A 25,268-nucleotide genomic window follows, 5' to 3' on the forward strand; every position below is an offset into this window, starting at 1 on the left:
TTGGTAATTTATTCCTAAATAAATTGGTATTGCATCAAAACAAATCTGAATCTAATGGAAATGATTCCTTGTGAATCAAAATAAAATATTATTGGGTAATCTGTGGCAAAACCCAGCTCTAGTAAGCATAAAAGCTTAAAACAAATTGTTCACCCAAAAAATTTAATTCTCTCATTATTTACTTGCCCTCATGCCATTGCCACCCAGATTTGTATGGCTCTCTTTCTTCTGCTGAACACAAACAAAGATATATAGAAGAATATCTCAGCTCTGTAGGTGCATTCAATGCAAGTAAATGGTGACCAGAAATTTGAAGGTGCAAAAAAATATATACAGGTAACATAAAAGTAATCGATAAGACTTAAGTGGTTACATCCATACCTTCGGAAGTGATATAAGTGTATTTAAGTTCTTTTTTACTATAAATCTCCTCTTCATATGTGAAAGTGAAATTAAACAGCCACCACATGTGACTTTCAGATGTGAAAGTGGAAATTTATAGCAAAAAAGGATTTAAATAACAATCTGTTTCTCACCCACATTTATCATATCGCTTTTGAAAATATTAATTTAAACTGGAGACTTATTGATTACTTATTGCTTTAATGTGCTTTTTGGGCCTTCTGATTTCTGGTCACCATTCACTTGCATTGAAAGGACCAACAGAGCTGAGATATAAAAAAAAATAAAAAAATTCTTAATTTGTGTTCACCAGAAGAAATAATGTCACACATATTTGGGATGGCATGGTGGTGAGTAAATGATGAGAAAATATTTTTTTTTGGGTGAACTTCATATCTCCTAACTACTTAACCACATATAAGTGACTGTAATGCTGTATATCTTATGTGTTGTGAAAGTGATGACTGCGTTTGCCACCTTAAGTAATTGGAAACATGTGTGTGTGTGTGTGTGTGTTTCTGTGCATAAATGTGAATATATATGATATTAGGTCCAGATGCCTGTATTCCGCACTCCCCTGCGCTCTTTAGAGGAGATGAAGGCCCTGTTGCAGAAGCTGAGTCTGCCTCGCTTTCCATATTCACCTAACCAAAGCACAGACACCCCTCCTAGCCTGACCAAGAAACTCTTTACCCGGGGTCGTTCGGCAGCTTACTTCCCTAACAGTGCACCACAAACACCTATCATGTCCCTACAGTCACCCTCCACACCCATTTGTGTCTCTTCAAACCCTTTCTCCTCCCCCTCGACACTGATGCCCAGTGGGGCATGGGGAGAGGACATTGGAGACTTACAGCAGGCTAAAGATGATGGTGCTGATGAGACTGACAGCGAGGATGAAAATGAGGCAGAAGAGTTGCTTTATGAGGCAGAGAGCCCGGATGAGGCAGCGTTGGTGCAAGCAGCAAAGGCATATGGGTGCACTCTGCTGGGCAGGTCCCCTGAGCAAATCATTGTAGCTGTTCCAGGCACTGGGCCGCTCTCCATCCCTCTGCTACATGTACTACCGTTTCATTCTGCACGCAAGAGGATGTCTGTGGTTGTCCGCCATCCCTTCACTGGAAATGTGGTAGTGTACACTAAAGGAGCTGATAATGTCATCATGGAGCTGGCTGATGAAGGTATAACATAGTATATATGAAGGTATTTAGTGAAGTCTCACTAAAGGAAAAGTTTAACCATTTTGTCATTTACCCCATTCCCTTATTATTTTCTTTCTTCCATGAAGCTCAAAAGGAAATTAGGCAGAATATAAACACTTTTGTTTTCCATACTGTGAATGTGAATGGAAGCAGACAAGTTCAGCTCCATAAAGGTCAAAAAAGCACCAAAAAGTATCATACAAATAGTCTATTTGACTCTTCTGAAGCTTTTTATTTTGAGGGACAAAAACAAATTCCAGTTTTTCTTTTTTACTTGCTGTGTCACGGACCATCATGTGGCATGCAAGAACCAATGTTGTTTGCCATCAAAGCTGGTGCAATGCATCTTAAAGGGATAGTTCACCCAAACATGAAAATTATCTGATCATTTACTCACCTTCATGCCATCCAAGGTGTGTATAACTTTCTTTCTTCTGCAAAACACTTTTGAAGATTTGTAGAAAAAGATCCAGGCTCAGCAAGTCCTTAGAATGGGAGTGGGTGTGATTAGATATTTGTTGGTGCAAAAAGCACAGATAGTTAACATTGACGCTAGCATGTTCCTTTGACTCATTTGTTATGTCTGACATGCTTCAGTTCACGTGCCATCGTGCTCTGGTAAATTCGGCCATTCCTCAACGCCTGACTGTAAGCGATCTGTTATAGTTAAAAAGTTCTTAAATATTGTTATTTTTCACACAAATTGATCGATTTGCTTTAGAAGACATTAATGTCACTGCTGGAGATAGGATGGCTTAATCTAATGCTATCTATCTGTGCTTTTTGGAGCTATAAATATCTAATCACCATCCACTCCCATTCTAAGGACTTGCTGAGCCTGGATCTTTTTCTACAAATCTTCAAAAGTGTTTTGCAGAAGAAAGTAAGTCATACACATCTCCGGTGGCATGAGGTTGAGTAAATGATATTTTTTGGTGAACTATCCCTTTAAGGCACCATTTTTTAATTTGAACACAAATGGCTTTTTAATAAAGTTTGGTCTTTTCCACACAAAGCTTTTGTTTGGCTTCAGAGGTCTTAGAAAATAGCTTAGAGTCAGAAAGACTTAGTACTTTTTGTCATTTTTGGAGTTTGGCATTATGAATTACCATCCATATTCTGCCTAACATCTCATTTTGTGTTTCACTGAAGAATGAAAATAATACTGGACCAACGTGAGGTTGAATAAATGATGACAAAATGTTCATTTTTGAGTGAACTATCCCTACATAATAACTACATAAGAACTTGTTATGTGAAGTTGGATTATTCACCTGAACATGGTATGCATGTCTCTCTGTTATTACTGTGTGTGCATGTGGGTTGCAGCTGAAGATGGTATTTCTAGGGAGGTTATGGAGCGGACACAGAGACATCTGGACCAGTATGCAAGAGAGGGACTTCGCACACTCTGTGTTGCTAAAAAAGTATGCCTTTCTCTTTCATTTATTCTCTCTGCAACTTTTATTATCATCTGTCTGCATACTTGCACGTCAAACTAATCTGAGAGTAGCATTCATTGTGGTTTCACACTGACAGACTTTCTGCTGTATAACTGAGCGGCGGCTCTATCCACCGTTTCATGACCAAACACTGGGTTCCACCATGATAATTCTAATAATGTTTTCTTGTTCTGGTTTTCCATAAGAAACTACCAATACGAGCATTCCAGATGGAGAACAACAACCCTTTGTAGTGTTAGTTGGAGTAAAAATTTGTTCAGGCCCAACTTGTGCTGTTGTTGGCTGTCATAACAACTCAAAGTAGTTCATGATATCAACGTAACTAACCTTGGTTCATAGCTTCACATCGTCCACCCACTCCTTATACTTCTACGAGTGAGGCACTCTCAAATTTTAAAATAATTTTAATATGCTAAACGTCACACAATCCACTAAGAACATACACTGATGCAAGTAAAATCAGTACAGACCGGAAAACGAAAACAGGCTTTTATAAATCGTGGAACACTTCAGCATTCAGGAAAAAGGTGGAAACATAACTTGATTCATGGGTTGAACATGCCAAGTCTCTGCCTGCAGAAATCGCAACCCTTTTGCTAGCAAAGACGCGATAGAACCTGTCCCTCCAACCGAGATGAAGAAGGGTCTCTACAGTCCTTACTTCATCATACCCAAGAAAGGCGGCGGCTTACGACCGATCTTGGACTTGCGAGTTTTCAACCGGGCCTTACACAAACTCCCGTTCAAAATGCTCACGCAAAAACATATTTTAACTTGCGTCCGGCATCTAGATTGGTTCACAGCTCTCAGCATTGAGGCTGTCCTATATACAATATAGAGTACTGTGCAAAAGTTTTAGGCAGTTGTGAAAAATTTATAGTGCCGTTGTTTTTGCAAAATAGTGCTGTTGCAAGGAGGAGGGCGGGGAAAGCAGAGAGAGAGCTACAGGCGTTTTTGTTGTGTGTCTTTTGCTTAAAGTTAATAATTACATTATTATTTATATTTTTAAGCCGGTTCTCGCCTCTTCCTTTCTCTTTTACCCTGTTACAAGTGCCATGAATAATTAGTCATTTTGAATTAACTTCATACAAAGTGCAGTAAGCATAAAATTGTAGTCAAGCAGCTTGTTCCAAGCATCTTGGAGAACTTGCGTATATTTAAATTTGACACTAAAGCAGTGTCACTTTCAAAAAAGACTTTCAGTTTCATCATACCACGTTGGTGGAATGACCTTCCCAACTCAATCCGTGAAGCTGACTCACTCTCTATCTTCAAAAAACGGCTAAAAACACATCTTTTCCAAAAGCACTTAACAGGTCACTAAAAAAATTTACAATTCTTGTTGCACTTAAATCTGTTTTGTATACTATTCTGATGATAGTGAAACTTTGTAATATGGCACTTTTCGTACCACTGTCTCCTTAAGATGATTCGGTTATTTTTTCCACTTTTGTAAGTCGCTTTGTATAAAAGCGTCTGCCAAATTAATAAATGTAAATGTAAATAAAATATCCATCTTAACCATCATGTTTTTGTGAAACATCTAACATGCCTTAGACTTTTTGGACAGTACTGTATATTTAGAATGAAATTATTAAATGCAGCATGGACTGTTGCACATTATTATACCATGGTCTGGGTGAATACTCGATTTTGATTGGCTGCAGGGTGTCCGTTAAAAAGTGATAGAGGACACCTAGTAAAGTAGTTCTGGTGAAACTGCCTGTTTACCATTCGAAATTAATAAATAAATGCGCTGCCTACAACAGCTGTGAGTAACCATAGCAACAGGCAGTCAAAGTATCCGTTAACAATTTGCTCTATCAAAACAAACATCTAACGTTAGTTAGATATTACATAGCCTACTAATACAATAATGAGCGACTTCGTTATTTCTTTTAACATTTATGGAGAATATGAGAACTTTGATGACTGGGATGCTGCTGAAGAAAGAAAAAATTTAAATAAAACGGAGAAACGACACAAAGAGATAACACCGGGAGAATTGAATCAAATAGAAGACGAAAAAGATGAGATCAACACGAAAAAAAATATGAAATGGGCAGTAAATACACTCAGAGACTTTATTGTTCAAAAAGAAATGGACTCCAGCTTTGAAAATTACACCGCTGCTGCTCTGAATGAGACCCTGCGGGAGTTTTACGCAGCTGTCCAGACATGTAGGCAAATGACCCTCTCTTTGATCTGATTAATTTATTGCCCTCTATAAGCGCAAATCGCTGGAGCGCAGAACTAATTGTTTTTTTTTGTTTGATTGTTGTTTGATTAATTGTTTTATGTGTAATAAAAAAAATAACTATGCCTACCTTTGTGTTTCATGAAAAAAAAAATGCATTTTTGAACCTGAAGGGTTCTACAAGCTGAGCGGACTATAAATATCTCCGGTTGCTAAATAAACCGTCAGGCAAGTTATTTTTTGTAAAAACTAGATTTAGCCTAATTAAAATATAAACTAATGTTTTAAAAATGTTTTATTTGGCAAGTGACCATGGTATCAGCGGGTTAATGCCCTCCGAGGTGTCCATTGTCAGGTTTTAATCCGCTGCGCGTCGGCCGGTTCACACCTCGCCGTCGTCCATTAAAACCTGACAATGGACACCTCGTCGGGCATTAACCCTTACTTAAATAACAGTAAATAACAATGAAATGTAAACATAAATAAATAAGAGAAATGTATGTTGGAAATTCATTTATTATTGGATAATTTTAAAAAATGGCATGAAATAAACCTTTAAATAAAAAACCTCATGAAATAAGTTATGAAAGACACCTTGAAATTAAATTAAGTGGACAAAATAAAATAAAATAATTTAGCATGAAATAATCATGAAATAAAAGTGTAATGAATATTGAGTACAAATAAATAAATGTATTTATAAATTTATGTGAAATGAAAAACAGCAAGAAATGTGCCTTGAAACACAACATGAAATACATCTTAAAATGAAAGAAGTCATTAAATACATCATGGAATGCATCTTGAAATAGGTTAAATGTTAACTCTTTTAACTTTCAAAGTTGTGAGGGCAGGATTTAAAGGATTGCTTTGTTCCATAGATAACAGTCATACATTTTTAAATGTTTTTTTGGGAGTGGGCCATTGAGAACTACTACAAACTTGTTAGAACTCAAGAAAACCCCAAAATGTTGCTACTGCTTAAATGGTCTGGATTCAGATTTATTGAGTAGAATTTATGCCTGTCACTACGTGTGTAAATTGCTTTGCACAAGAAAGAGATATTTCTTCAAACATGGTGTAAAAATGTCTGACAAAGAGGAGGGCATCACCGGCCCGTGAGCGTGCACGCTTGCAGAGCTAAGTTGCTCAATCAGCAGGAGAGAGATAAGAGGAGTCGTCAGGGATGCCAGAGAGAGAGAGACAGAGAGAGACATGTATCATCAACGTTGGTTATTATGTTCCAGTTCAGTTTGATGTTAAGTTATGATTAAAGTCTTGTTGAATGTTGATCCGGTTCCCACCACCTCCTTTAAAAGTCCTACATTGGAAAAGATTGTGCTGTTAAAAGGTCTACTTTTAGGTTGCTTCTGCTACGCAGTACCTCACTGCATACACTCGAAGTGTGAATATTTTACATAAATATGAAACAAATATGAGCTTCTTATGTGTTGCTTACACAAGCTGTGCAATAGAGTCATGAAGGAAATTATCTGCATATGATTGACAGGTGTTGGAAGAGCAGGAATACAAAGCCTGGTTGAAGAGACATGAGTTTGTAGAGACCAGCATTGAAAACAGAGAAGAGCTTCTGCTTGAATCTGCCGAGAGACTGGAAACTAATCTCACATTATTGGGTGAGACACCAAGACAATTAAGAAAAACAATAAATTCACGTTTATGTGATATCCAATGTTGCTTTTATTAGTCATATAAGTTCTCTTTTGGCTTGCAGGGGCGACGGGTATTGTAGACCGTCTGCAGGAGGAAGTTCCTGAGACCATTGAAGCTCTGCAGGAAGCTGGGATTAAAGTATGGGTCCTTACAGGGGATAAACAAGAGACCGCTATTAATATTGCCTTTGCTTGCAAACTCCTCAGACCCACAGACCAGCTTCTCACAGCCAATTGTGACAGCAAGGTAAGGGTGGTGTCGTCATTTACTCACCCTAGTGTTTTCCCAAAGCTGCATATATTTATTTATTTCCAGGAAAAGAAAAATATTTTTGCTGAATGTGACACGTTTTCCTTTTCATGCAATAAACATAATTGGCTACTCGGGCTGTCAAGCTCCAAAATGACAAAAAAGCAACATGAAAGTATTGTGAATGTGGTTCATAAGACTTGTGTGCTATATTACAAGTCTAGATTTGTGTTATGATCAGCCAAAATTTTAATTTAAGTTATTCGTTTCAAATCTTTTCCTTTGCTGTAGTTTTTGTAATAGTATATAGAATTTAGTGCAGTCACTCTTTGTGCTTGTACAATGCTTGTACATTCTGAATGATTGGAATCTGAATAACTTTGTGTGTTTGTGTTTTGTCAATCAGGAGTCATGCGAGGCTCAACTTCATGAGTTACAACATGAGATAAGACAGTGCACAACGAGAGGCGTGTCTGAAGATGATTCGAGCAGTTGTGACTTTGTGCTAGTCATTGATGGCCGTACGCTGGACTTTGCTTTGCAGAAGGAGCTACAGGGGCTGTTTCTGGACCTCACGTGCTGCTGTCGCTCAGTCATATGCTGCAGATCCACCCCCCTGCAGAAGAGCCAAGTTGTACAGCTTGTCCGAGATAAATTGAAAGTCATGACCCTGGCTATAGGTCAGTAAGTGTAGTGAAATATCCAATTTGCTTTCGGACAATAAAGGTGTATATTCAAATGTGAAAATATACAATGATGTTAACACTGAAATGTGCTCACTCAGGTGATGGAGCAAATGATGTTAGTATGATACAAGTTGCAGACGTGGGTATCGGCATCTCAGGCCAGGAGGGCATGCAGGTACATGCACTTCTTTGATCAGGGTATCCGCGGGGTCTTGAAAAGTATTAAAAGGTGATAAATCAGTTTTGGGAAAATTAAGACCCTTAAAAAGTATTAAAAAGTCTTATCACGGCTTTATAAAGTCTTAAATTTTGAAAGTATTTTTTCTGAATTAGCTGTCCAACAGTTTGAGTCCCAAAAACATCGTAAAAGTGTGTGAATGTAGTCATTTTTATTAAAAAAACCAACAGGTACATAAAAAACTAGGCTATTGTGGGTGTGTTCGTAAATTGCCTCTGAGAGCACCAGAGCGGGCAGGCGGGCGGAAGTTCAAAAAACAATGTACGCTGTGGCGTTTCCAGTGCGTATTACAACGCACCGAAATGTTTTAAGAGAAGGTTGGTGAACTCATGAACAGAATGGGGAAGTGTAAATTTGCAGCGTCCTGGATGGAAATGCCGGACTTCAAAGAGTGGCTGCAGCCAGTCGAGGGGAATGTCAGGGAGGCATATTGTACATTATGCAAGAAAAAAAATAAGTATTGTGTCAATGGGCATTAACTCGTTAAAGTCCCACATGTGTTGTGCTAGCCACAAAGCCGCTGCTAGCCGCCGAGAGCGGCAGCTCTCCATCGCTAGCTTCTGTGGTAATCGCGTTGCACCACCACAACCTAGTGCCAACGTCGTTACACCACCGGCAGTCGCACCTGAAGATACAGCTACGACCCGGGCTGTCTCTGCTTCCTCATCTTCTGCAGCCGACATCAGAGTGGCTCTGGGCGGCACAGCAACACTGTGTGCTGAGGTGTTGTGGTGTCTCCACACAGCGGAGAAACACCATTCACTGAACTGAAACGGCAGAGGGGAAATCTGGGACATTAATGGCACAACTGATCACGAAATCCAACATCCTCAGAAGACGTAGTAAAGAAAAACGGAACGAATTGGTCCAAACTGAGAAGCTGCTGGGAACAAAATCAGAAGAACTGAGGCACATGTCAGCATGATTGTTGTTGAGGGTGGAGCAAAGTTTTGTTTTTTAATAAACTTTGCTTTGATTTACTATCCCAACCTATTTGATTTTTTTTTTTTTTTGTATCAGAGTGGTCTATAGTCTTTATCACAAACTAAAACTGTTAAGTTAAAAGTATCACTGATGTAAATGGTTACAGCTTGAAGTGGCTGTGAGGTATTACAAAATATTGAAGTTCTTGAAAAAGTCTTGAAAAGGTATTAAAATTAACTTCAAGATTCCTGCATATACCCTGTTGATCCTGTTTAAAATATATTAACACATTGAATAATTTGCCTGTTACTATAGTTGAATGCAGAATTAATGACAGAGAACAACAGTTTAAAAATGTACTATTCCCACTACACTTTTATGGGAAGAAAACCTTATAGTTTATGGGAGAGAAAAGTGTGATATCTTCACCTCTTGTCTATAGGCGGTGATGTCCAGTGACTTTGGCATCTCGAGATTTAAGTACTTGAGAAAGCTGATTTTGGTTCACGGTCATTGGTGCTATGCACGCTTGGCTAACATGATCCTTTATTTCTTCTACAAGAATGTGGTGAGTTACATTCACAATTACTCAGTTCTTCATACAGCCCTGATTATAGTAGCCAGTATGTATAAAGACAAATAGAAATGATTGTGTTGAATCCTCATTGTTTCTTTCCTGTTTCCTCTTTCCATGTAGATGTATGTGAACCTGTTGTTCTGGTACCAGTTTTTCTGTGGGTTTTCAGGCAGCACTATGACCAACTCTTGGGTTCTAATCTTCTTTAACCTACTATTCACCTCTGTCCCTCCACTTGTATATGGCGTGCTGGACAAAGATGTGTCTAGCGAGACACTCCTAGACCTGCCTGATCTCTATAAGTCTGGACAGAACTCTCAGGTGGACATTCTTCCCCTTACACACATTCTCTTCTTTGCTCCTCTGTTGTGATCAGGGCAGCTTGTGTTCTTGATGTAGTGGTCGACCGGTATGTTTTTTTTAAAGGTGCGTTAAGCGATTTTGTTTTCATTGAAAGGTATGCAAAAATAGATAAAAAGATATTAATGAAATAAGTGCCGTAAGATATATCACCGGTCTCTGTGAATGCTCTAGACTCTGTAAAAAGCAAACAAAAATGTTTCCACGGTCAGTGTCGCTTTCTGCAAATTATTGAGGCTTAATGCCATTTTTATGCCATGTTGCTCATAACAGTTTTCAGTTGAGGGCATTGTTGTTTTTGTCAACAGTTTCTGCTCAAGGTCAGTCTCAATGAAGGTCATTTTTAGTGCAGGGTTTTGGTAAGAGGGGGAATGTCTGATTGAACAGCTCAGCAAATTCTAGAATGGCTAAAGTCACTTAAAGCACCTTTAATGGCGGATGTCCATATCCAGAGAGCAGGTTGGCCGATAGACCGATATAATGCCATTACATCACACAATTTAATTTAGTAAATAACATATACACATACAATTGCTTGGCATTATATTTACTCAATTACACACAAACTTTGTAAAAAATAATTCTAAAACAAGTCTTGAAAATTGTTTTTTTTAGTGTTTTAGATGGAGGTAGGTAGTAGGTTTCTGTTTGGTCATCCAATTTATTAATTTGTTTGCACATAAAGAGATTTTTACTATATTAGGAAGAATGAAATAACAACTGTGCACACAGTAGTCCAGCAACCATGGACAGCTTTTGCACATTAGCAATCGCATTGTCTTATAAAAGACAAAATCAAAGTAATTGTACTTGCAGTGCACAGTGAATATGATATTTACTCATAGTGCACATGGAGGGCTTTTACTTTGATGTTGCTCTATCAAGCTAGTGCAGATCGAGTGACCAGCAATCTTCTGAAAGCTTTGTTTACATGCCCCAATCGCCTACTTTTTACTGTCATGGACTGACTGTCACGCAACATTCACACAGTTTTTATCCAGTCTATTATAAAACACACTTAAGAGGAAAACACTGATGAGCCAAAACAATATGACCACCTGCCTAATATGTTGTTGATCCTCCATGTGCTGCCAAAACATCACCGACTTGCCGAGGCATACACTCTAAAGATCCCTGAATGTGTCCTGTTGTATCTGGCACCAAGACATTAGCATCAGATCCTTCAAATCCTATAAGTTGCGAGGTGCAGGTGGATCAGACTTGTTGGTCCAGCACATCCCACAGATGCTCAATTGTTTGAGATCTAGGAATTTGGAGGCTAGTGCAACACCTTGAACTCTTCATTATTTTCCTCAAACCATTCCCGAAAAATGTGTGCAGTGTGGCAGGGTGCATTATCCTGCTGAAAGAGGCCAGTGCTGTCAGGAAATACCATTGCCATAAAGGGGTGTATCTGGTCTGCAACATTGTTTAAGTAGGATCCTTGGACGCCCAACACCCTGTCGCCAGTTTGTGGTTGGTAGGTACTCACCACTGCTGTCTGGGAGCACCCCACAAGCCTTTCCATTTCTGAGATGCTCTGACACAGTCGTCTGGCCATAACTATTTTGCCCTTGTCAAAGTCACTCAGGTCTTTACTCCTGCCCATTTCTCTCGATTGTTTCTCTTACCATCTAATCTATCCAGACCTTGACATGTGACCTTGTTAGGATATGATCAAGGTTATTTGCTTCATCTGTGATCACCATAGTGGTCATAATGTTTTGGCTCATCTGTGTATATATGAGCACTCCAAAGGAGGTTTGTGAATTAAACATGTTTAAATGAGATGTATGGATATATGCAGATGGTATATGTCAGAAGGTTTATTGATATTTGCTTTTGATCATTAGACAAGACAGTTAACAGTTACAGAGAACTGTTAGAGAGAGAGAGAGAATGAAACACACATGCACTTTGAACGTCATAAACTCATGCACTTCTGTCTTTGCTCTGATATGTGGGACCGTTTAAATGTGACTGTTTTGCACACTGGTCTATTATTGTAAGAACACAATGGCACTAACAACAAAACTAAATATGATTGGTTATTTACATGTCTAAGAAAAAAATTCTGAATATCGCCTGAATTATCGGACAATATCGGTCGACCAGTAATTATACTGTAGATGGTATAAACACTATGGTGGCTTATTTGTGGTTATTTGACATTTGTGACTTTCAGGCCTACCTTCCCTCAACATTCTGGTTGACCATGCTGGATGCTTTTTATCAAAGCTTGGTGTGCTTCTTCATACCTTACTTTGTAAGTCATACTGAAGCTGTTCATGTTACTGATTTGAATTTAGCTATTTGCATTATTTTCTAATGACGTTCGAGATGTTGGGTGTGCCCAAAAACAGGAAATGTGAAAGTTTTTTTAAATGTACAAAATCTGCAAGTTTCGTTAAAGATGAAGTGTGTAATTTTGTTTCTTTTCGCAGCCTAATATGCAGAGACATCTATACCTTGTAAAGGCAAAGTGCTGTAACTACGCAATGAGTCACATAAGGTCTCATATTTACACTAAGCCTTAATGCACAGATCTGATCTTTTCTCCCTATCCATTTCTTTCTTTTTTCCCCCTTTTAGTTCTGTTTACATTCACTTAAGACATAATCAAATGTGTTTACAATAATAACCTGCCAAGATGCCCTAGGCTGTCAGTCAGTAACATTTAGCTTTGTTAGAACATAGTACTAAAGTATTTACATGAACAGCAATAGACATGCTATTATATTACTTGTAATTGTTCTTAGAAATATAAAAAAAATCTCAAGAATATAATTAATTCTTCAAAAAGACAACTCCATCCACGATTCACATTTAATAATTCCTATGCATGCATTCATTTACAAACATGAGCGCTACAAAGTTATGATTTCACAAATTCACGTGTTTGTATATTGATTTATGCTTATTTCTTTTAATGTTCATAATGTTTGTCTCCTCGCTGCAAAATGTTGACCTCTCGTACCTCCAGAATAACGTTGTATGAAAATTCTGTTTCAGCAGATATTAATATATGAAATACAAGGAGAAACATTTACAAGTGTTTAGACTTGGGTCAGATGTCCAGATATCGAATAGCTATCTGATATGCCAAATTTGGAAGTGGCTCAAATTGAATTCCAAAAAATCAGATCTCATAAGGCAAGGCAAGTTTATTTATATGGCACATTTCATACCCAATGGCTATTCAAAGTGCTTTTTAAAGAAAATACAAGATACATTAAAGAATAAAAAGTAATAAAATACATTTGAAAAGTTTTCATATTTGTTAACTCCATCCATAAATGTTGTTAACCTTCCCTGATTAAACAGGATCAACAAACATTGTAAACATTTCAGTTTTTGTTAACCTTCCCTGATTAAACAGGATCAACAAACATTGTAAACATTTCAGTTTTTGTTAACCTTCCCTGATTAAACAGAGGATAACCAAAAATTATCAAGACATTCAGAAAAAACGTTATATTAAAATAAAAAGAATAAAGTAGAATAATTAAAATGAAAGAAAGACAAAAGCAAAATGATTAAGTGAAATCAATAAGTGCAGCACAATGCTCAGTCAGAAAATGCACAGCTAAACAGAAGTGTTTTCAGTCTGGACTTAAATGTGGCTACTGTTGGGGTACATCTAACCTCTTCTGGAAGCTGGTTCCAGATGTGGGTGGCATAATAGCTAAACACTGTCTCACCTTGTTTTGTGTGAACCCTCTGTATATCTAACTGACTTGATCCTAATGATCTGAAAGGTCTGTTGGGTTAATATTCAACAAGCATATCTGAAATGTATTTAGGTCCTTGTCTATTGAGCGATTTAAAAAAGAGTAATAGGGCTTTAAAAACCTATTCTAAATGTAACTGGAAGCCAGATCTGAGGACTGGAGTAATATGCTCAGATTTCTTGGTTTGGGTGAGAGTCCTGGCAGCAGCATTCTGAATGAGCTGCAGGTGTCTAATGGTCTTTTTTGGGAAGGCCAGCTAGGAGTCCATTGCAGTAGTCCACCCTTCTGGTGATTAATGCATGAACAAGTTTCTGGATACAAAGTCTTGACTGGATACAAAACATCTTATTCTGGCTATTTTTTTTAGGTGATAGTAGGTTGATTTAGTTATTGCTTTGATGTGAATACTGAAACTAAGGTTTGACACCAAAATTACATCAAGATTTCATACTTTATGGCCCTTGGAGTCATGGTATGTATTCACCTTTGGAATTTCACCTTTGTTGCCAAATACAATGACCTCTGTCCTTTCAATGATTAACTGAAGGAAGTTTTGGCACATCCAACTGTTAATTTCAGACCTATTTGGTGATTGGTGACCTTTACAATAGCATTGTTAACTTTTGAGTTAAAGTTATCAAGGAGATCATAAACACAGTCTACATATATACTCTGTTTCAAAGATCTAACCTTGATAAATTGCACACTAGTGTTCTCATTTATATACTTCTTTTTGACAGACAGATCTAAATTCAGTGACAGGATAAATCAACATTTCAAAGAAAATACAGAACTGGTCAGATAGCGCAACATCCTTAATAATAGTGGATGAAATGTTCAGACCCTTGCTAATGAGTAGCTCAAGATTGTGTCTGCGATTGTGTGTAGGTCCATCTGCACGTTGAGTCAAAAGTGTTTAAAACGTTTTTGAGTTCTTTGGCAGTGTTGTGTTCAGGGTTATCTATATGAATGTTGAAATTCCCAGTAATAACAAAACAGTCAAATTCAGAGGAAGTTGATGATAACAGTTCTGTAAAATCATCAACAAAGCCAGGAGAGTTCAGTTGAAGTACTGTATTTTTGCTGTTTACACAAATGCAGCAAGATCCGATCTGTACTAGATATCTGTAAAAAAAAAAAAAACATCTGAATTATTTGACTGTGTAAATGGAGCCATAGACTATGATCCTGAAATAGTTGAGTTTGGCTCAACTGTATACATATTTAATCAGTGTATTACTTTGTGTGTATTTACAACACATTTGGATGGACATGTAGTTACTGCATTTAGTAGGGCAGTATAATTAAGCCATTTGTAGGTTGATTCCCCTGAAAAATGTAAACACTGACACTATCAAAACATTGCAGTAGGTCTGGGCATGCTAACCGGCCTGACACAGCAACACTGGCTGAACCAGTGGCATGAGTTTGGTGTGAGGCTATATATCATTTTATTTACCAATGGGATATGGGAGGAGTGTTTAGGGAAACCTGTTTTTTGTATTTTGTATTTTTTGCATTTGGTTATGCTGCAGAAATTACACACTTCACCTTTAAATAAAAAATTGGAATTCAACTTGCCAGAATTTTCTATAGGCATCTGTTTGAAATGTAATTTATTGTTAAAATTTTCAGAACAAGTTAATATATAAATTATTACATAATGTCTTTTTTATGTTATGAAGGCATATGCAGGGTCTGATGTTGGAGTATTCTCCTTTGGATCTCCAATTAATGGCTCTGCCCTGCTCATCATCCTCCTGCATCAAGTCATAGAGAGCCGTACACTGGTGAGCCATTCAGTTTCACAAAGTGTTGTGCACAGCAAATGTGTCCATCATATTGTTACTAGAATTCAGTATAATATTTAAAGTAAATCTTTAGGATATTTATTGCATTCAAAACCAAACTTTGTAACAAAATGTGCTTACTGTACCAATAGTACTAATGTCTATATGTCTGGATTACTGTGTATCTTCAGCTAATGATGGTCTTGTGTGATTTTTGCAGACATGGCTGCACGCTGGATTGCTCCTCTTCAGTGCCCTGTTCTATTATGCCTTTGTTCTCTTGTTCAGCATTGTATGTGTGACATGCAATTCTCCTACAAACCCCATTGGCATTGAGACAAAAATGATGTCCGACCCGGTTTACCATTTCGTATGTGGACTTACCACAGTCCTGGCACTGCTTCCAAGGTACAACACACACATATTCATTAATTATTTTATCAGTCACAATAACAGACTATAGCTCTCTTCCAAAACTTTGTGAGCTGCTTATCTAGCCAGCATTTTAAAGTGTCATGAAACCCCCCTAATTTCAGCACCAGTTGTTCACACCTCAGACTAAAAAAAGGATCTTGGAATGGGCATGAAAATATTTAATAATATGGGAGCAAAAGAGTTTTGGGGCACTTTGCTGTATATCAATCATGGGAAAAAATTATGAACGTGTGAAGATGATAGAACAGTTTGCATATCAAAGATTTTTATATTATGGTAAAATAATTGAGAATAAAGTGAAAGCAGGCATTTTTACCAAAACTAGGACTGAATTAAGACGTAATATAAATGTAAAGATATGTATTCTTAAAAGGAATGTTTGTAGTTTAATGCCAATTAAACTCTATTGACAGTTTTTTTGGTTAAATTGTTGATTACCAGAGAATATTTAGACTCATCCCTCTTTTTCTAGAGAACAAAATCACGTTCAGTGAGGTACATAACTAAAGTAAATGGTCAAATACACAAGACATTAACTATACACTGTTTCATAAGTACAGCCACAATACTTAAACATTATATGTGTTAACGTGATAAAATCGCTTACTGGCATTGTCTGTGAAAAGATGTCCAGTAGTTCAACTTTGTTGTCTTGATGACGGAGTGCCGGTAAACCCTGGAGTCCTAAATCCTGGTAACTTTCGCATGATGTAAAGGAAACCAAAAAGAGATTTGACATGACATGTGATTTCGGTTATTAACATTGTCGTCTGTTTTTGAACAAGCTGTCATTGTTTCCTGTTCATGATCAGACGTACGGAGAAGACTTGATATGTGTGAATATGTGCGTCTTTAAGATGCTTCATGTTTGGACCACGAGTATTAGATCTGCGGCCAACGAACGTGCTCGCTCTTGCCTGGTTATCGACTGTGGCCCATTCTTATGAGCAATTCTAATCTCACCACATTGTTTAGTGTAAAAGTCCACTCTCATTTCTGTTCCACGAATGCTGATGAACTTGCATCAGGCAGGAACCGCTGTCTTCGCTGTAATGCAAGCTCATGGATGAGGCAGTGTAGTGATTGGATGGAAGCATTCTTTCTCATGAATAATGTGTAGAAAGGCTCAGACACAAATTAAACACTAGCATACTCTACTATCAATCATAAAGAGTTTGTGCATTTTTATTATATTTTATGATTAAAATTTTAGTATATTTTATTGCATCAAGTTGATTTTTTTTATACGATACAATCTGCAAAAGAAAAAATGGCAAAAAAATTAATAAATAAAACACTTTACTTGACAATAAACATAATGAGTGCTATAATTGTTTTCAAAGATGTGCAAACCTGTACATCATTGTTAACATCTAAAATAATTTGTTTTGGGGGTTTCATGACCATTTAAGTCATCAAAGGTGCATTTCTGAGGTGAAGGCTTCCAAAAGGTGTAATTATGTAATAGATAGTTATGCTACTTTCTAAGGGGAGAGATATCCATCCGTCCATCCATTTTCTGTTGCCACTTGTCCTATTTAGGGTCACGGGTAGTGCTAGAGCCTATCCCAGCTTTCTTGGGCCGAAGGCAGGGAAACACCCTAGATAGATAGCCAGTCCATCACAGGGCTAATACACACAGACGTACACACTCACTTATGGACAATTTAGAGTTTCTTATTCACTTGACCTGCATGTTGTTGTGCTGTGGAGGAAACCGGAACAACCGGAGGAAACCCACGCGAACATGTGGAGAACATGCAATCTAAACACAGAAAGGCCCAGGGTGAGCCGGGACTCAAACTGGTCTTCTTGCTGTGAGGCGACAGTGCTACCCACCGTGCTGAGTGATGTTTGTGTGGTTCACAGAGTTGTAGCGTATGTGGAATGTCACTAATCAGTCACATATGAGGTTCCATCTTGGTTAGGATTCAACCATAAGACCTATTTATACTTCTGCGTTGAACCTACAACGTAGTCTCCACATACTGGCAAACACGGTGGTTTGCATTTATAGTTCTGCATATGTGTGTCTGTGTCATTCTGTGAGAACACAGCCAATTGCTATTATATTGAGAAAATGCTTTTATTTCATAAATAATTATACATTTCATAAATAAGCAAAAGTGATGCAATTCATGGATTCAAAAGTATTTCTTAAATTATTGTAACAGTAAAAATAAGCTTATCAAAGTATTGTAAACATGTTGAGATGTAGATACATATTATCTATTAAACATTTCTGCCATGAATAGAGAAATAAATCAGGCATTAACTGTATGCCTGCTCTTGGATCAGAGCAGGCATACAGTGTGAATAATAATAATAATAATAATAATAATAATAATAGATAAATATTTCAGTGCTCCATGCTGATAGTTAATTTATAAATAGCCAACTTGAGCAACAAAATAATGGTTGATATTTTAAAGCTTAAAAGCTGTACTTTACAATGCATAAAACAATATAACCTATGCTAAGCTTTATAATGTTCTGACAAATTAGAAGTGTTCTGTTCATAACTTATGAAATATGTTATGTCATACTATCAAACATATGGTAAACACATTGTACAGATCAGAAAGATCTCAAGTAGAAAACAACAAATATTGTGTCACTAAAATACCAAATTGTGACGAGGAAGAAGGCGGGACTGGCCGTGAGATGGCACAGTCGGCCTCCAATCAGGCTAATCACCCGAGGAGAGGGATAAGGTCGAGACAGATTCGTCATTTCGAGAGAGAGAGAGAGAGAGAGGCACATGCAGCTGCCATGTGTGTTTTTGTTTTGTGTCTTTTTGTTTCATTAAATATTGCTTTGACTGTTCAGCCGTTCCTACTCCTTGCCCATTTGAACCGTGTTACATTGGTGCTGAAGCCCGGGAAGGAGGAGGGTTGCGCTGTTGTCAAGTCTTCGCCACTGCCGTCCGCCCAAAGGAGACCTTCACACTCTCACCTACGGGCAATTTAGAGTGGGGAAAACTGGAACACCTGGAGGAAACCCACGCTAACATGTGGAGAACATGCAAACTCCACACATAAAGGCCCTGGGTGAGCCAGGACTCCAACCGGGGACCTTCTTGCTGTGAGGGGACAGTGCTACCCACTGAGCCACCATACTGCACGATCATAAATAAATGCTGTGGCCGTCCGCTGGGGGACATAATTTTGATGTGATCCCTCAGATATATTTTTTTGTTATCCTGGAGGATGGTCTCTGTTTACAAAGTGGAGCAATCACAGCTGTTGATGTCTGCGTCTGTGCGACGGGTTACATTTTTGGAGATGTGCACTTCAGGCTATGCCATAGGCTACACCGTAACCCCCTTAGCTATGCATAGGCTAATCCGTTGGTTCGACATAGAAGTATAAATTGTCCTTTAAAAGGAAGTTGCCTACATAGGAAGTAGATAGCAAGGCACTTCAGTAGTTTTTGAAACAGAACTTGTGTGATTTTTTTTTTTTTTTAACCTTTGGCTTTTGTTCTTACCATATCTTTCTGTTCCACTCTCTTTGTTCGTCTGTCACAGGATCCTGTTTCATGCTTTTTGCAACACAATCTATCCTTCTGACCTGGTGAGAGCACAGAAAATGGAGAAACTTCCTTCAGAGGAGTATTTTTCTTGTGTTCGGCAGTGGAGGGAGAACAAAGCCGCTCAAAAATTGTCTCTCAGACACATCCCCCAAAGCCTCATTGTGAATGCTGACGCCCCCAATTTAACAGACTGTATCCCAGAAGCAGGCGCCGTTCTCTTCTGACCAATAAAAAAATGGCCACCTTTATCCATATAAGCATGGAAATTAGTTAAAATAATGACCTCTATATTCTTGCACTTTAATGATTGGCAGATACTCTGATCAATCAGATCTCAGAGCTGGCTTTTATCTGGTCAATGAGTGTTTTTAAATGCCTTGTTGGAGCTTACAGCTGGACTGCATTGCAAACTCTGAGTCGCCCATGGATTTTTTTTAAATAGACTTAAATGTGGTCTAGCACTGTCTCCTGACGGATATGCAGAAAGTTGTTTACATATCACAGGCTGTGCCTGTAGCCTTTTGAATTACATATGCACTCCAGCACCACACAGGAAATGTTGAACATACCTCTGCTGTTTGGAGGGATTTGAAAAGGTGTGGATTGCTACTGTGATCCTACTGTAATGCTATGCTCAATTTTTGGTTATTGAGGCTAAAATATAAAAAGTTGCACAATTGCTTTGATCACTGTTGTGGAAAATGAGATTGTATGCGTATTTCACACAAATCCCCATACAATCTTCTTTCAAATTCATTTACATTTTTCCTCTCTGATGAAAAATGATCATGATTGAATTCTATTACAATGCCATCAAATGAACAGATTTTCAAGTGACTAACTTCCCTACCAAAGTTCGTTTTCTGTCTCCAGCAATAATCACTGGTTGCTGGACACGTGAATTGAAACGAGTGAATTGATTGGAGGAGCAGCCTGAATGTTGGAAAAAGAAATGTATTCTAATTGTTGCTGATCTGGTTGTCCTTAAGTAGTTAGAAAACACATTACTATTTCATGCGCATTAAAACCTGATCATGGAGTACTTCATGGAGAGAAAATAATTATAATGTATTCATTATAATATATATAATGTATTTGTGACTTGACATCCTTTATTTCCATTTCCGTGTTCATTCTGAAAGTGAACATTCATACAAGATGAATTACAGATGGACAGATCCAGTATTTTATACATGCTTTTTATTCAAAAATTCTTATGACAGAAATGAATGCTTGAGTTTTGGAAGCATGAATTGATCTTTAATGATTTCAAGTGAATTACTTGGAAAACTAATATTTTTGTAATTTATCATTGTACATCTGATGTAAGCCATTTGTGTTATTTGCAAAATTTGTAATAAAACACTTAAATCTTGTCTGTTTAATTTGACTTGAGTCAAAATGAATGTGCACACAACAGGTATGGTGAATACAGGCTAAATACAATGCTGTGCACTACTTTAAAAATACAGATACAGTGGATATAACAAGTCTACACACCCATGTTAAAATGCCAGGTTTTTGTGATGTAAAAAACGAGACAAAGTTAAATCATGTCAGAAATTTTGCCACTTTTAATGTGACCTATAATGTGAACAATTCAGTTGAAAAACAAACTGAAATCTTTGTGCAGGGGGTTAATGCAAATCCTTACAATAACCTGGTTGCATAAGTGTGCACACCCTCTTATAACTGGGGATGTGGCTGTGTTCAGAATTAACCAATCACATTCAAACTCATGTTAAATAGAAGTCATTACACACCTGCCATCATTTAAAGTGATTCTGATTAATCACAAATAAATTTCAGCTGTTCTAGTAGGATTTCCTGACATTTTCTTAGTTGCATCTCAGAGCAAAACCATTGTTCGCAGAGAGCTTCCAAAGCATCAGAGGGATCTCATTGTTGAAAGATATCAGTCAGGAGAAGAGTACAAAAGAATTTCCAAAGCATTAGATATACCATGGAACGCAGTGAAGACAGTCATCATCAAGTGGAGAAAATATGGCACAACAGAGACATTACCAAGAACTGGACGTCCCTCCAAAATTGATGAAAAGACGAGAAGAAAACTGGTCAGGGAGGCTTCCAAGAGGCCTACAGCAACATTAAAGGAACTGCAGGAATCTCTGGCAAGAACTGGCTGTTTGCTACATGTGACAACAATCTCCCGTATTCTTCATATGAATGGGGTAGGGTGGCAAGATGGAAGCCTTTTATTACAAAGAAAAACATTCCAAGCCTGGCTGAAGTTTGCAAAAACAAACATCAAGTCTCCCAAAAGCACGTGGGAAAATGTGTTATGGTCTGATGAAACCAAGGTTGAACTTTTTGGCCATAATTCCAAAAGGTATGTTTGGTGCAAAAACAACACTGCACGTCACCCAAAGAACACCATACCCACAGTGAAGCATGGTGGTGGCAGCATCATACTTTGGGGCTGTTTTTCTCAGCTGGAACCGGGGCATTAGTCAGGGTGGAGGGAATTATGAACAGTTCCAAATACCAGGCAATTTTGGCACAAAACCTTCAGCCGTCCATTACAAATCTGAAGACGAAGAGGAAGTTCACCTTTCAGCACAACAATGACCCAAAGCACACATCCAAATCCACAAAAGCATGGCTTCACCAGAAGAAGATTAACGTTTTGGAATGGCCCAGCCAGAGCCCAGACCTGAATCCAATTGAACATCTGTGGGGTGATTTGAAGAGGGCTGTGCACAGGAGATGTCCTCGCAATCTGACAGATTTGGAGCGCTTTTGCAAAGAAGAGTGGGCAAATATTGCCACGTCAAGATGTGCCATGTTAATAGACTCCTACCCAAAAAGACTAAGTGCTGTAATAAAATCAAAAGGTGCTTCAACAAAGTATTAATTTAAGGGTGTGCACACTTATGCATCCAGGTTATTGTGAGGTTTTTTTTTTTTTCTTAAAGATTTTATTTTGTTTTTCAATTGAATTGTTCACATTAAAAGTGGAAAACATTCTGACATGATTTAACTTTGTCTCATTCTTTTACATAACAAGAACCTGGCATTTTAACAGCGGTGTGTAGACTTTTTATATCCACTGTAAAAGATTATAAACAGCTGTAGTTTATGTTTAACTTCAAATGTTTAATCGGGCTATATATAGCTTTAATGCTTTATTTTTGGGACACCTTTAGCATTTTTAGCATTAAAGATTACAATGAGTCTACATACAGAAGGGAGGTTGAACAGCTGACCGTCTGATGCAGTCAAAACTTCCTGGAGCTGAACATGCTCATAACAGTGGAGATTATTGTGGACCTTAGGAGGAACAGCACAACATTAGCCCCGCTCACCATTCTAAACAGCACTGTGGCAGCAGTGCTGGCTATGTCACAGGACCTGAAGTGGGAGACCCACATTGACTCCATTGTGAAAAAGGCCCAGCAGAGGTTGTACTTCCTTCGCCAGCTGAGGAAGTTCAACCTGCCACAGGCGCTGCTGATGCAGTTTTACTCAGCAGTCAATGAGTCTGTTCTCTGTACTTCACTAACAGTTTGGTTTGTTTCAGCTATAAAGTCAGATATCAGAAGACTTCAAAGGATAGTTCGGACTGCTGAGAGGATTATTGGCACTCCCCTACCCACCCTGCTAGAACTGTACACATCCAGATAGACGCAATGGGCTGGTAAAATTACTCTTGACCCTATTCACCAGGCACACTTCCTTTACAAACTGTTGCCCTCTGGCCAGCGCTACAGAGCACTGAGCACCAGAACAGTCAAGCACAGACACAGATTTTTCCTCAGGCCATCCACCTCATGAACAGTTAAAACTGCCCCCAATACTTTCCTTTTTGTCAATACAATCATGTGCAATATTCAATCCATCCATTCCTACTTATATACATATTTCATTTATATTTTTTAACATCTCCTACCGCTTCAACACCTGCACATTACTGTATTTCTGTATATAAAATATTTGTCACTTTATGTATATATGTGTGGCAGGGCGGAGGGCGGGGCCGGGTCGTGATACTACACACCCGGTCTTGTATTAGGCTAATTATGCCTCCGTGAGGTTTAAAGGCTGACTGCAGTGGGCCGTCCGGGAGAGAGAGATCGTTAGCGGACATGTCCGTCATATGTGTTTGTGTCTTTGTTTTAAGTTTACCATTAAACTATCATTTATATTATCCAGCCGGTTCTCGCCTCCTCCTTTCCATTGAATACGTTACAATATGGTTGAATTCTCTTTGCACTGGAAGCTTCTGTCACTATGACAAATTCCTTGTGTGTGTGTGTGTGTGTAAAAATACTTGGCAATAAAGCTCATTCTGATTCTGATAAATACTCGCATTAAGCGACTGTCAACCCAAAGAACCCTTTTGTGGAAAAAGGGTTCTTTTATCTGTAACTCTTTGTAAATAGAACCTTTTTGACATAAAGGGTTCTTTAGAGCGGAGTAAAGAACTTTTTTTTCTAAAGAGTGTATTTGTAGTAATTTTACCTACACTTGTTACCAGGCACAATTTAAAAACTTTCTATAAAGAAAATCCACATTAGATTATATATATAAAATAAAACAATATTCAGATAATTCAAATGCATTACATTCTTGTGGCAGAAGAGTTAATCATTGATATGACATTCAAAAAGCGGCTTTAGAATACAATGTATTGTTTACTACCATATTATTGATCATAAGTCAATCATTGGCACACAGTTCACAGCAATCCATTTCACAAGTGAATTTGTCAATCAGTTGGAGATTTATTATGAGGGCTTGTTTAAGGACCCGTCAATGTACACCTGCGTCAGACATTTTTTTTTTAAACAAGCCAGGGGTATACATAGTACACAATACTACAGATATACACTCACCTAAAGGATTATTAGGAACACCATACTAATACTGTGTTTGACCCCCTTTCACCTTCAGAACTGCCTTAATTCTACGTGGCATTGATTCAACAAGGTGCTGAAAGCATTCTTTAGAAAAGTTGGCCCATATTGATAGGATAGCATCTTGCAGTTGATGGAGATTTGTGGGATGCACATCCAGGGCACGAAGCTCCCGTTACACCACATCCCAAAGATGCTCTATTGGGTTGAGGTCTGGTGACTGTGGGGGCCATTTTAGTACAGTGAACTCCTTGTCATGTTCAAGAAACCAATTTGAAATGATTCGAGCTTTGTGACATGGTGCATTATCCTGCTGGAAGTAGCCGTCAGAGGATGGGTACATGGTGGCCATAAAGGGATGGACATGGTCAGAAACAATGCTCAGGTAGGCCGTGGCATTTAAACGATGCCCAATTGGCACTAAGGGGCCTAAAGTGTGCCAAGAAAACATCCCCCACACATTACACCACCACCAGCAGCCTGCACAGTGGTAACAAGGCATGATGGATCCATGTTCCTACTCCTTAAGATGGTAATTCATTTTGCAGTTTAGTCTTATACAATACTCCTCATGGCCAAATTTTTGTGGACACCTATACCCCAACATCCATACACCGATCAGCCACCGCATTAAAACCACCTGCCTAAATTTGTGTAGGCCTGCATCTCAGAATAGCATTTTGTACATTTTGTATAACCACAATTGTACAGAGCGATTATCTTAGTTACCCTAGACTTTGTCAGTTGGAACCAGCTAGTCTGGCCATTCTCGGTTGACATCAACAATTCATCTGCATTTCCATCCACAGAACTGTCGCTCTGGATGTTTTAATAATCTGGCACCATTCTGAGTCTTAGGGACTTGTGTGTTGAAAATCCCACTCACAACTGACTAACTGACACTCAGTGGATTTAACCACTGAGTCATA

At 38.2% G+C, this 25,268-nt stretch overlaps 1 protein-coding gene across 1 annotated transcript in view; it reads left to right on the plus strand.

The window, feature by feature from the left end:
• LOC127660489 (phospholipid-transporting ATPase VD-like) overlaps positions 1-20,790 on the plus strand; it is a 33,003-nt gene extending 12,213 nt beyond the window's left edge. Inside the window, 12 exon segments of the mRNA XM_052150761.1 lie at positions 953-1,583; positions 2,934-3,031; positions 6,775-6,901; positions 7,000-7,184; positions 7,594-7,867; positions 7,972-8,048; positions 9,478-9,603; positions 9,733-9,933; positions 12,158-12,238; positions 15,389-15,493; positions 15,714-15,901; positions 19,458-20,790. Coding sequence (XP_052006721.1) covers positions 953-1,583; positions 2,934-3,031; positions 6,775-6,901; positions 7,000-7,184; positions 7,594-7,867; positions 7,972-8,048; positions 9,478-9,603; positions 9,733-9,933; positions 12,158-12,238; positions 15,389-15,493; positions 15,714-15,901; positions 19,458-19,686 — 2,322 coding nt within the window. The 3' untranslated portion in view covers positions 19,687-20,790.
• Positions 20,791-25,268: the final 4,478 nt, after the last annotated feature.

This window comes from Xyrauchen texanus, chromosome 20 (assembly GCF_025860055.1).
Source record: "Xyrauchen texanus isolate HMW12.3.18 chromosome 20, RBS_HiC_50CHRs, whole genome shotgun sequence".
NCBI classification, from domain to species: Eukaryota; Metazoa; Chordata; class Actinopteri; order Cypriniformes; family Catostomidae; genus Xyrauchen; species Xyrauchen texanus.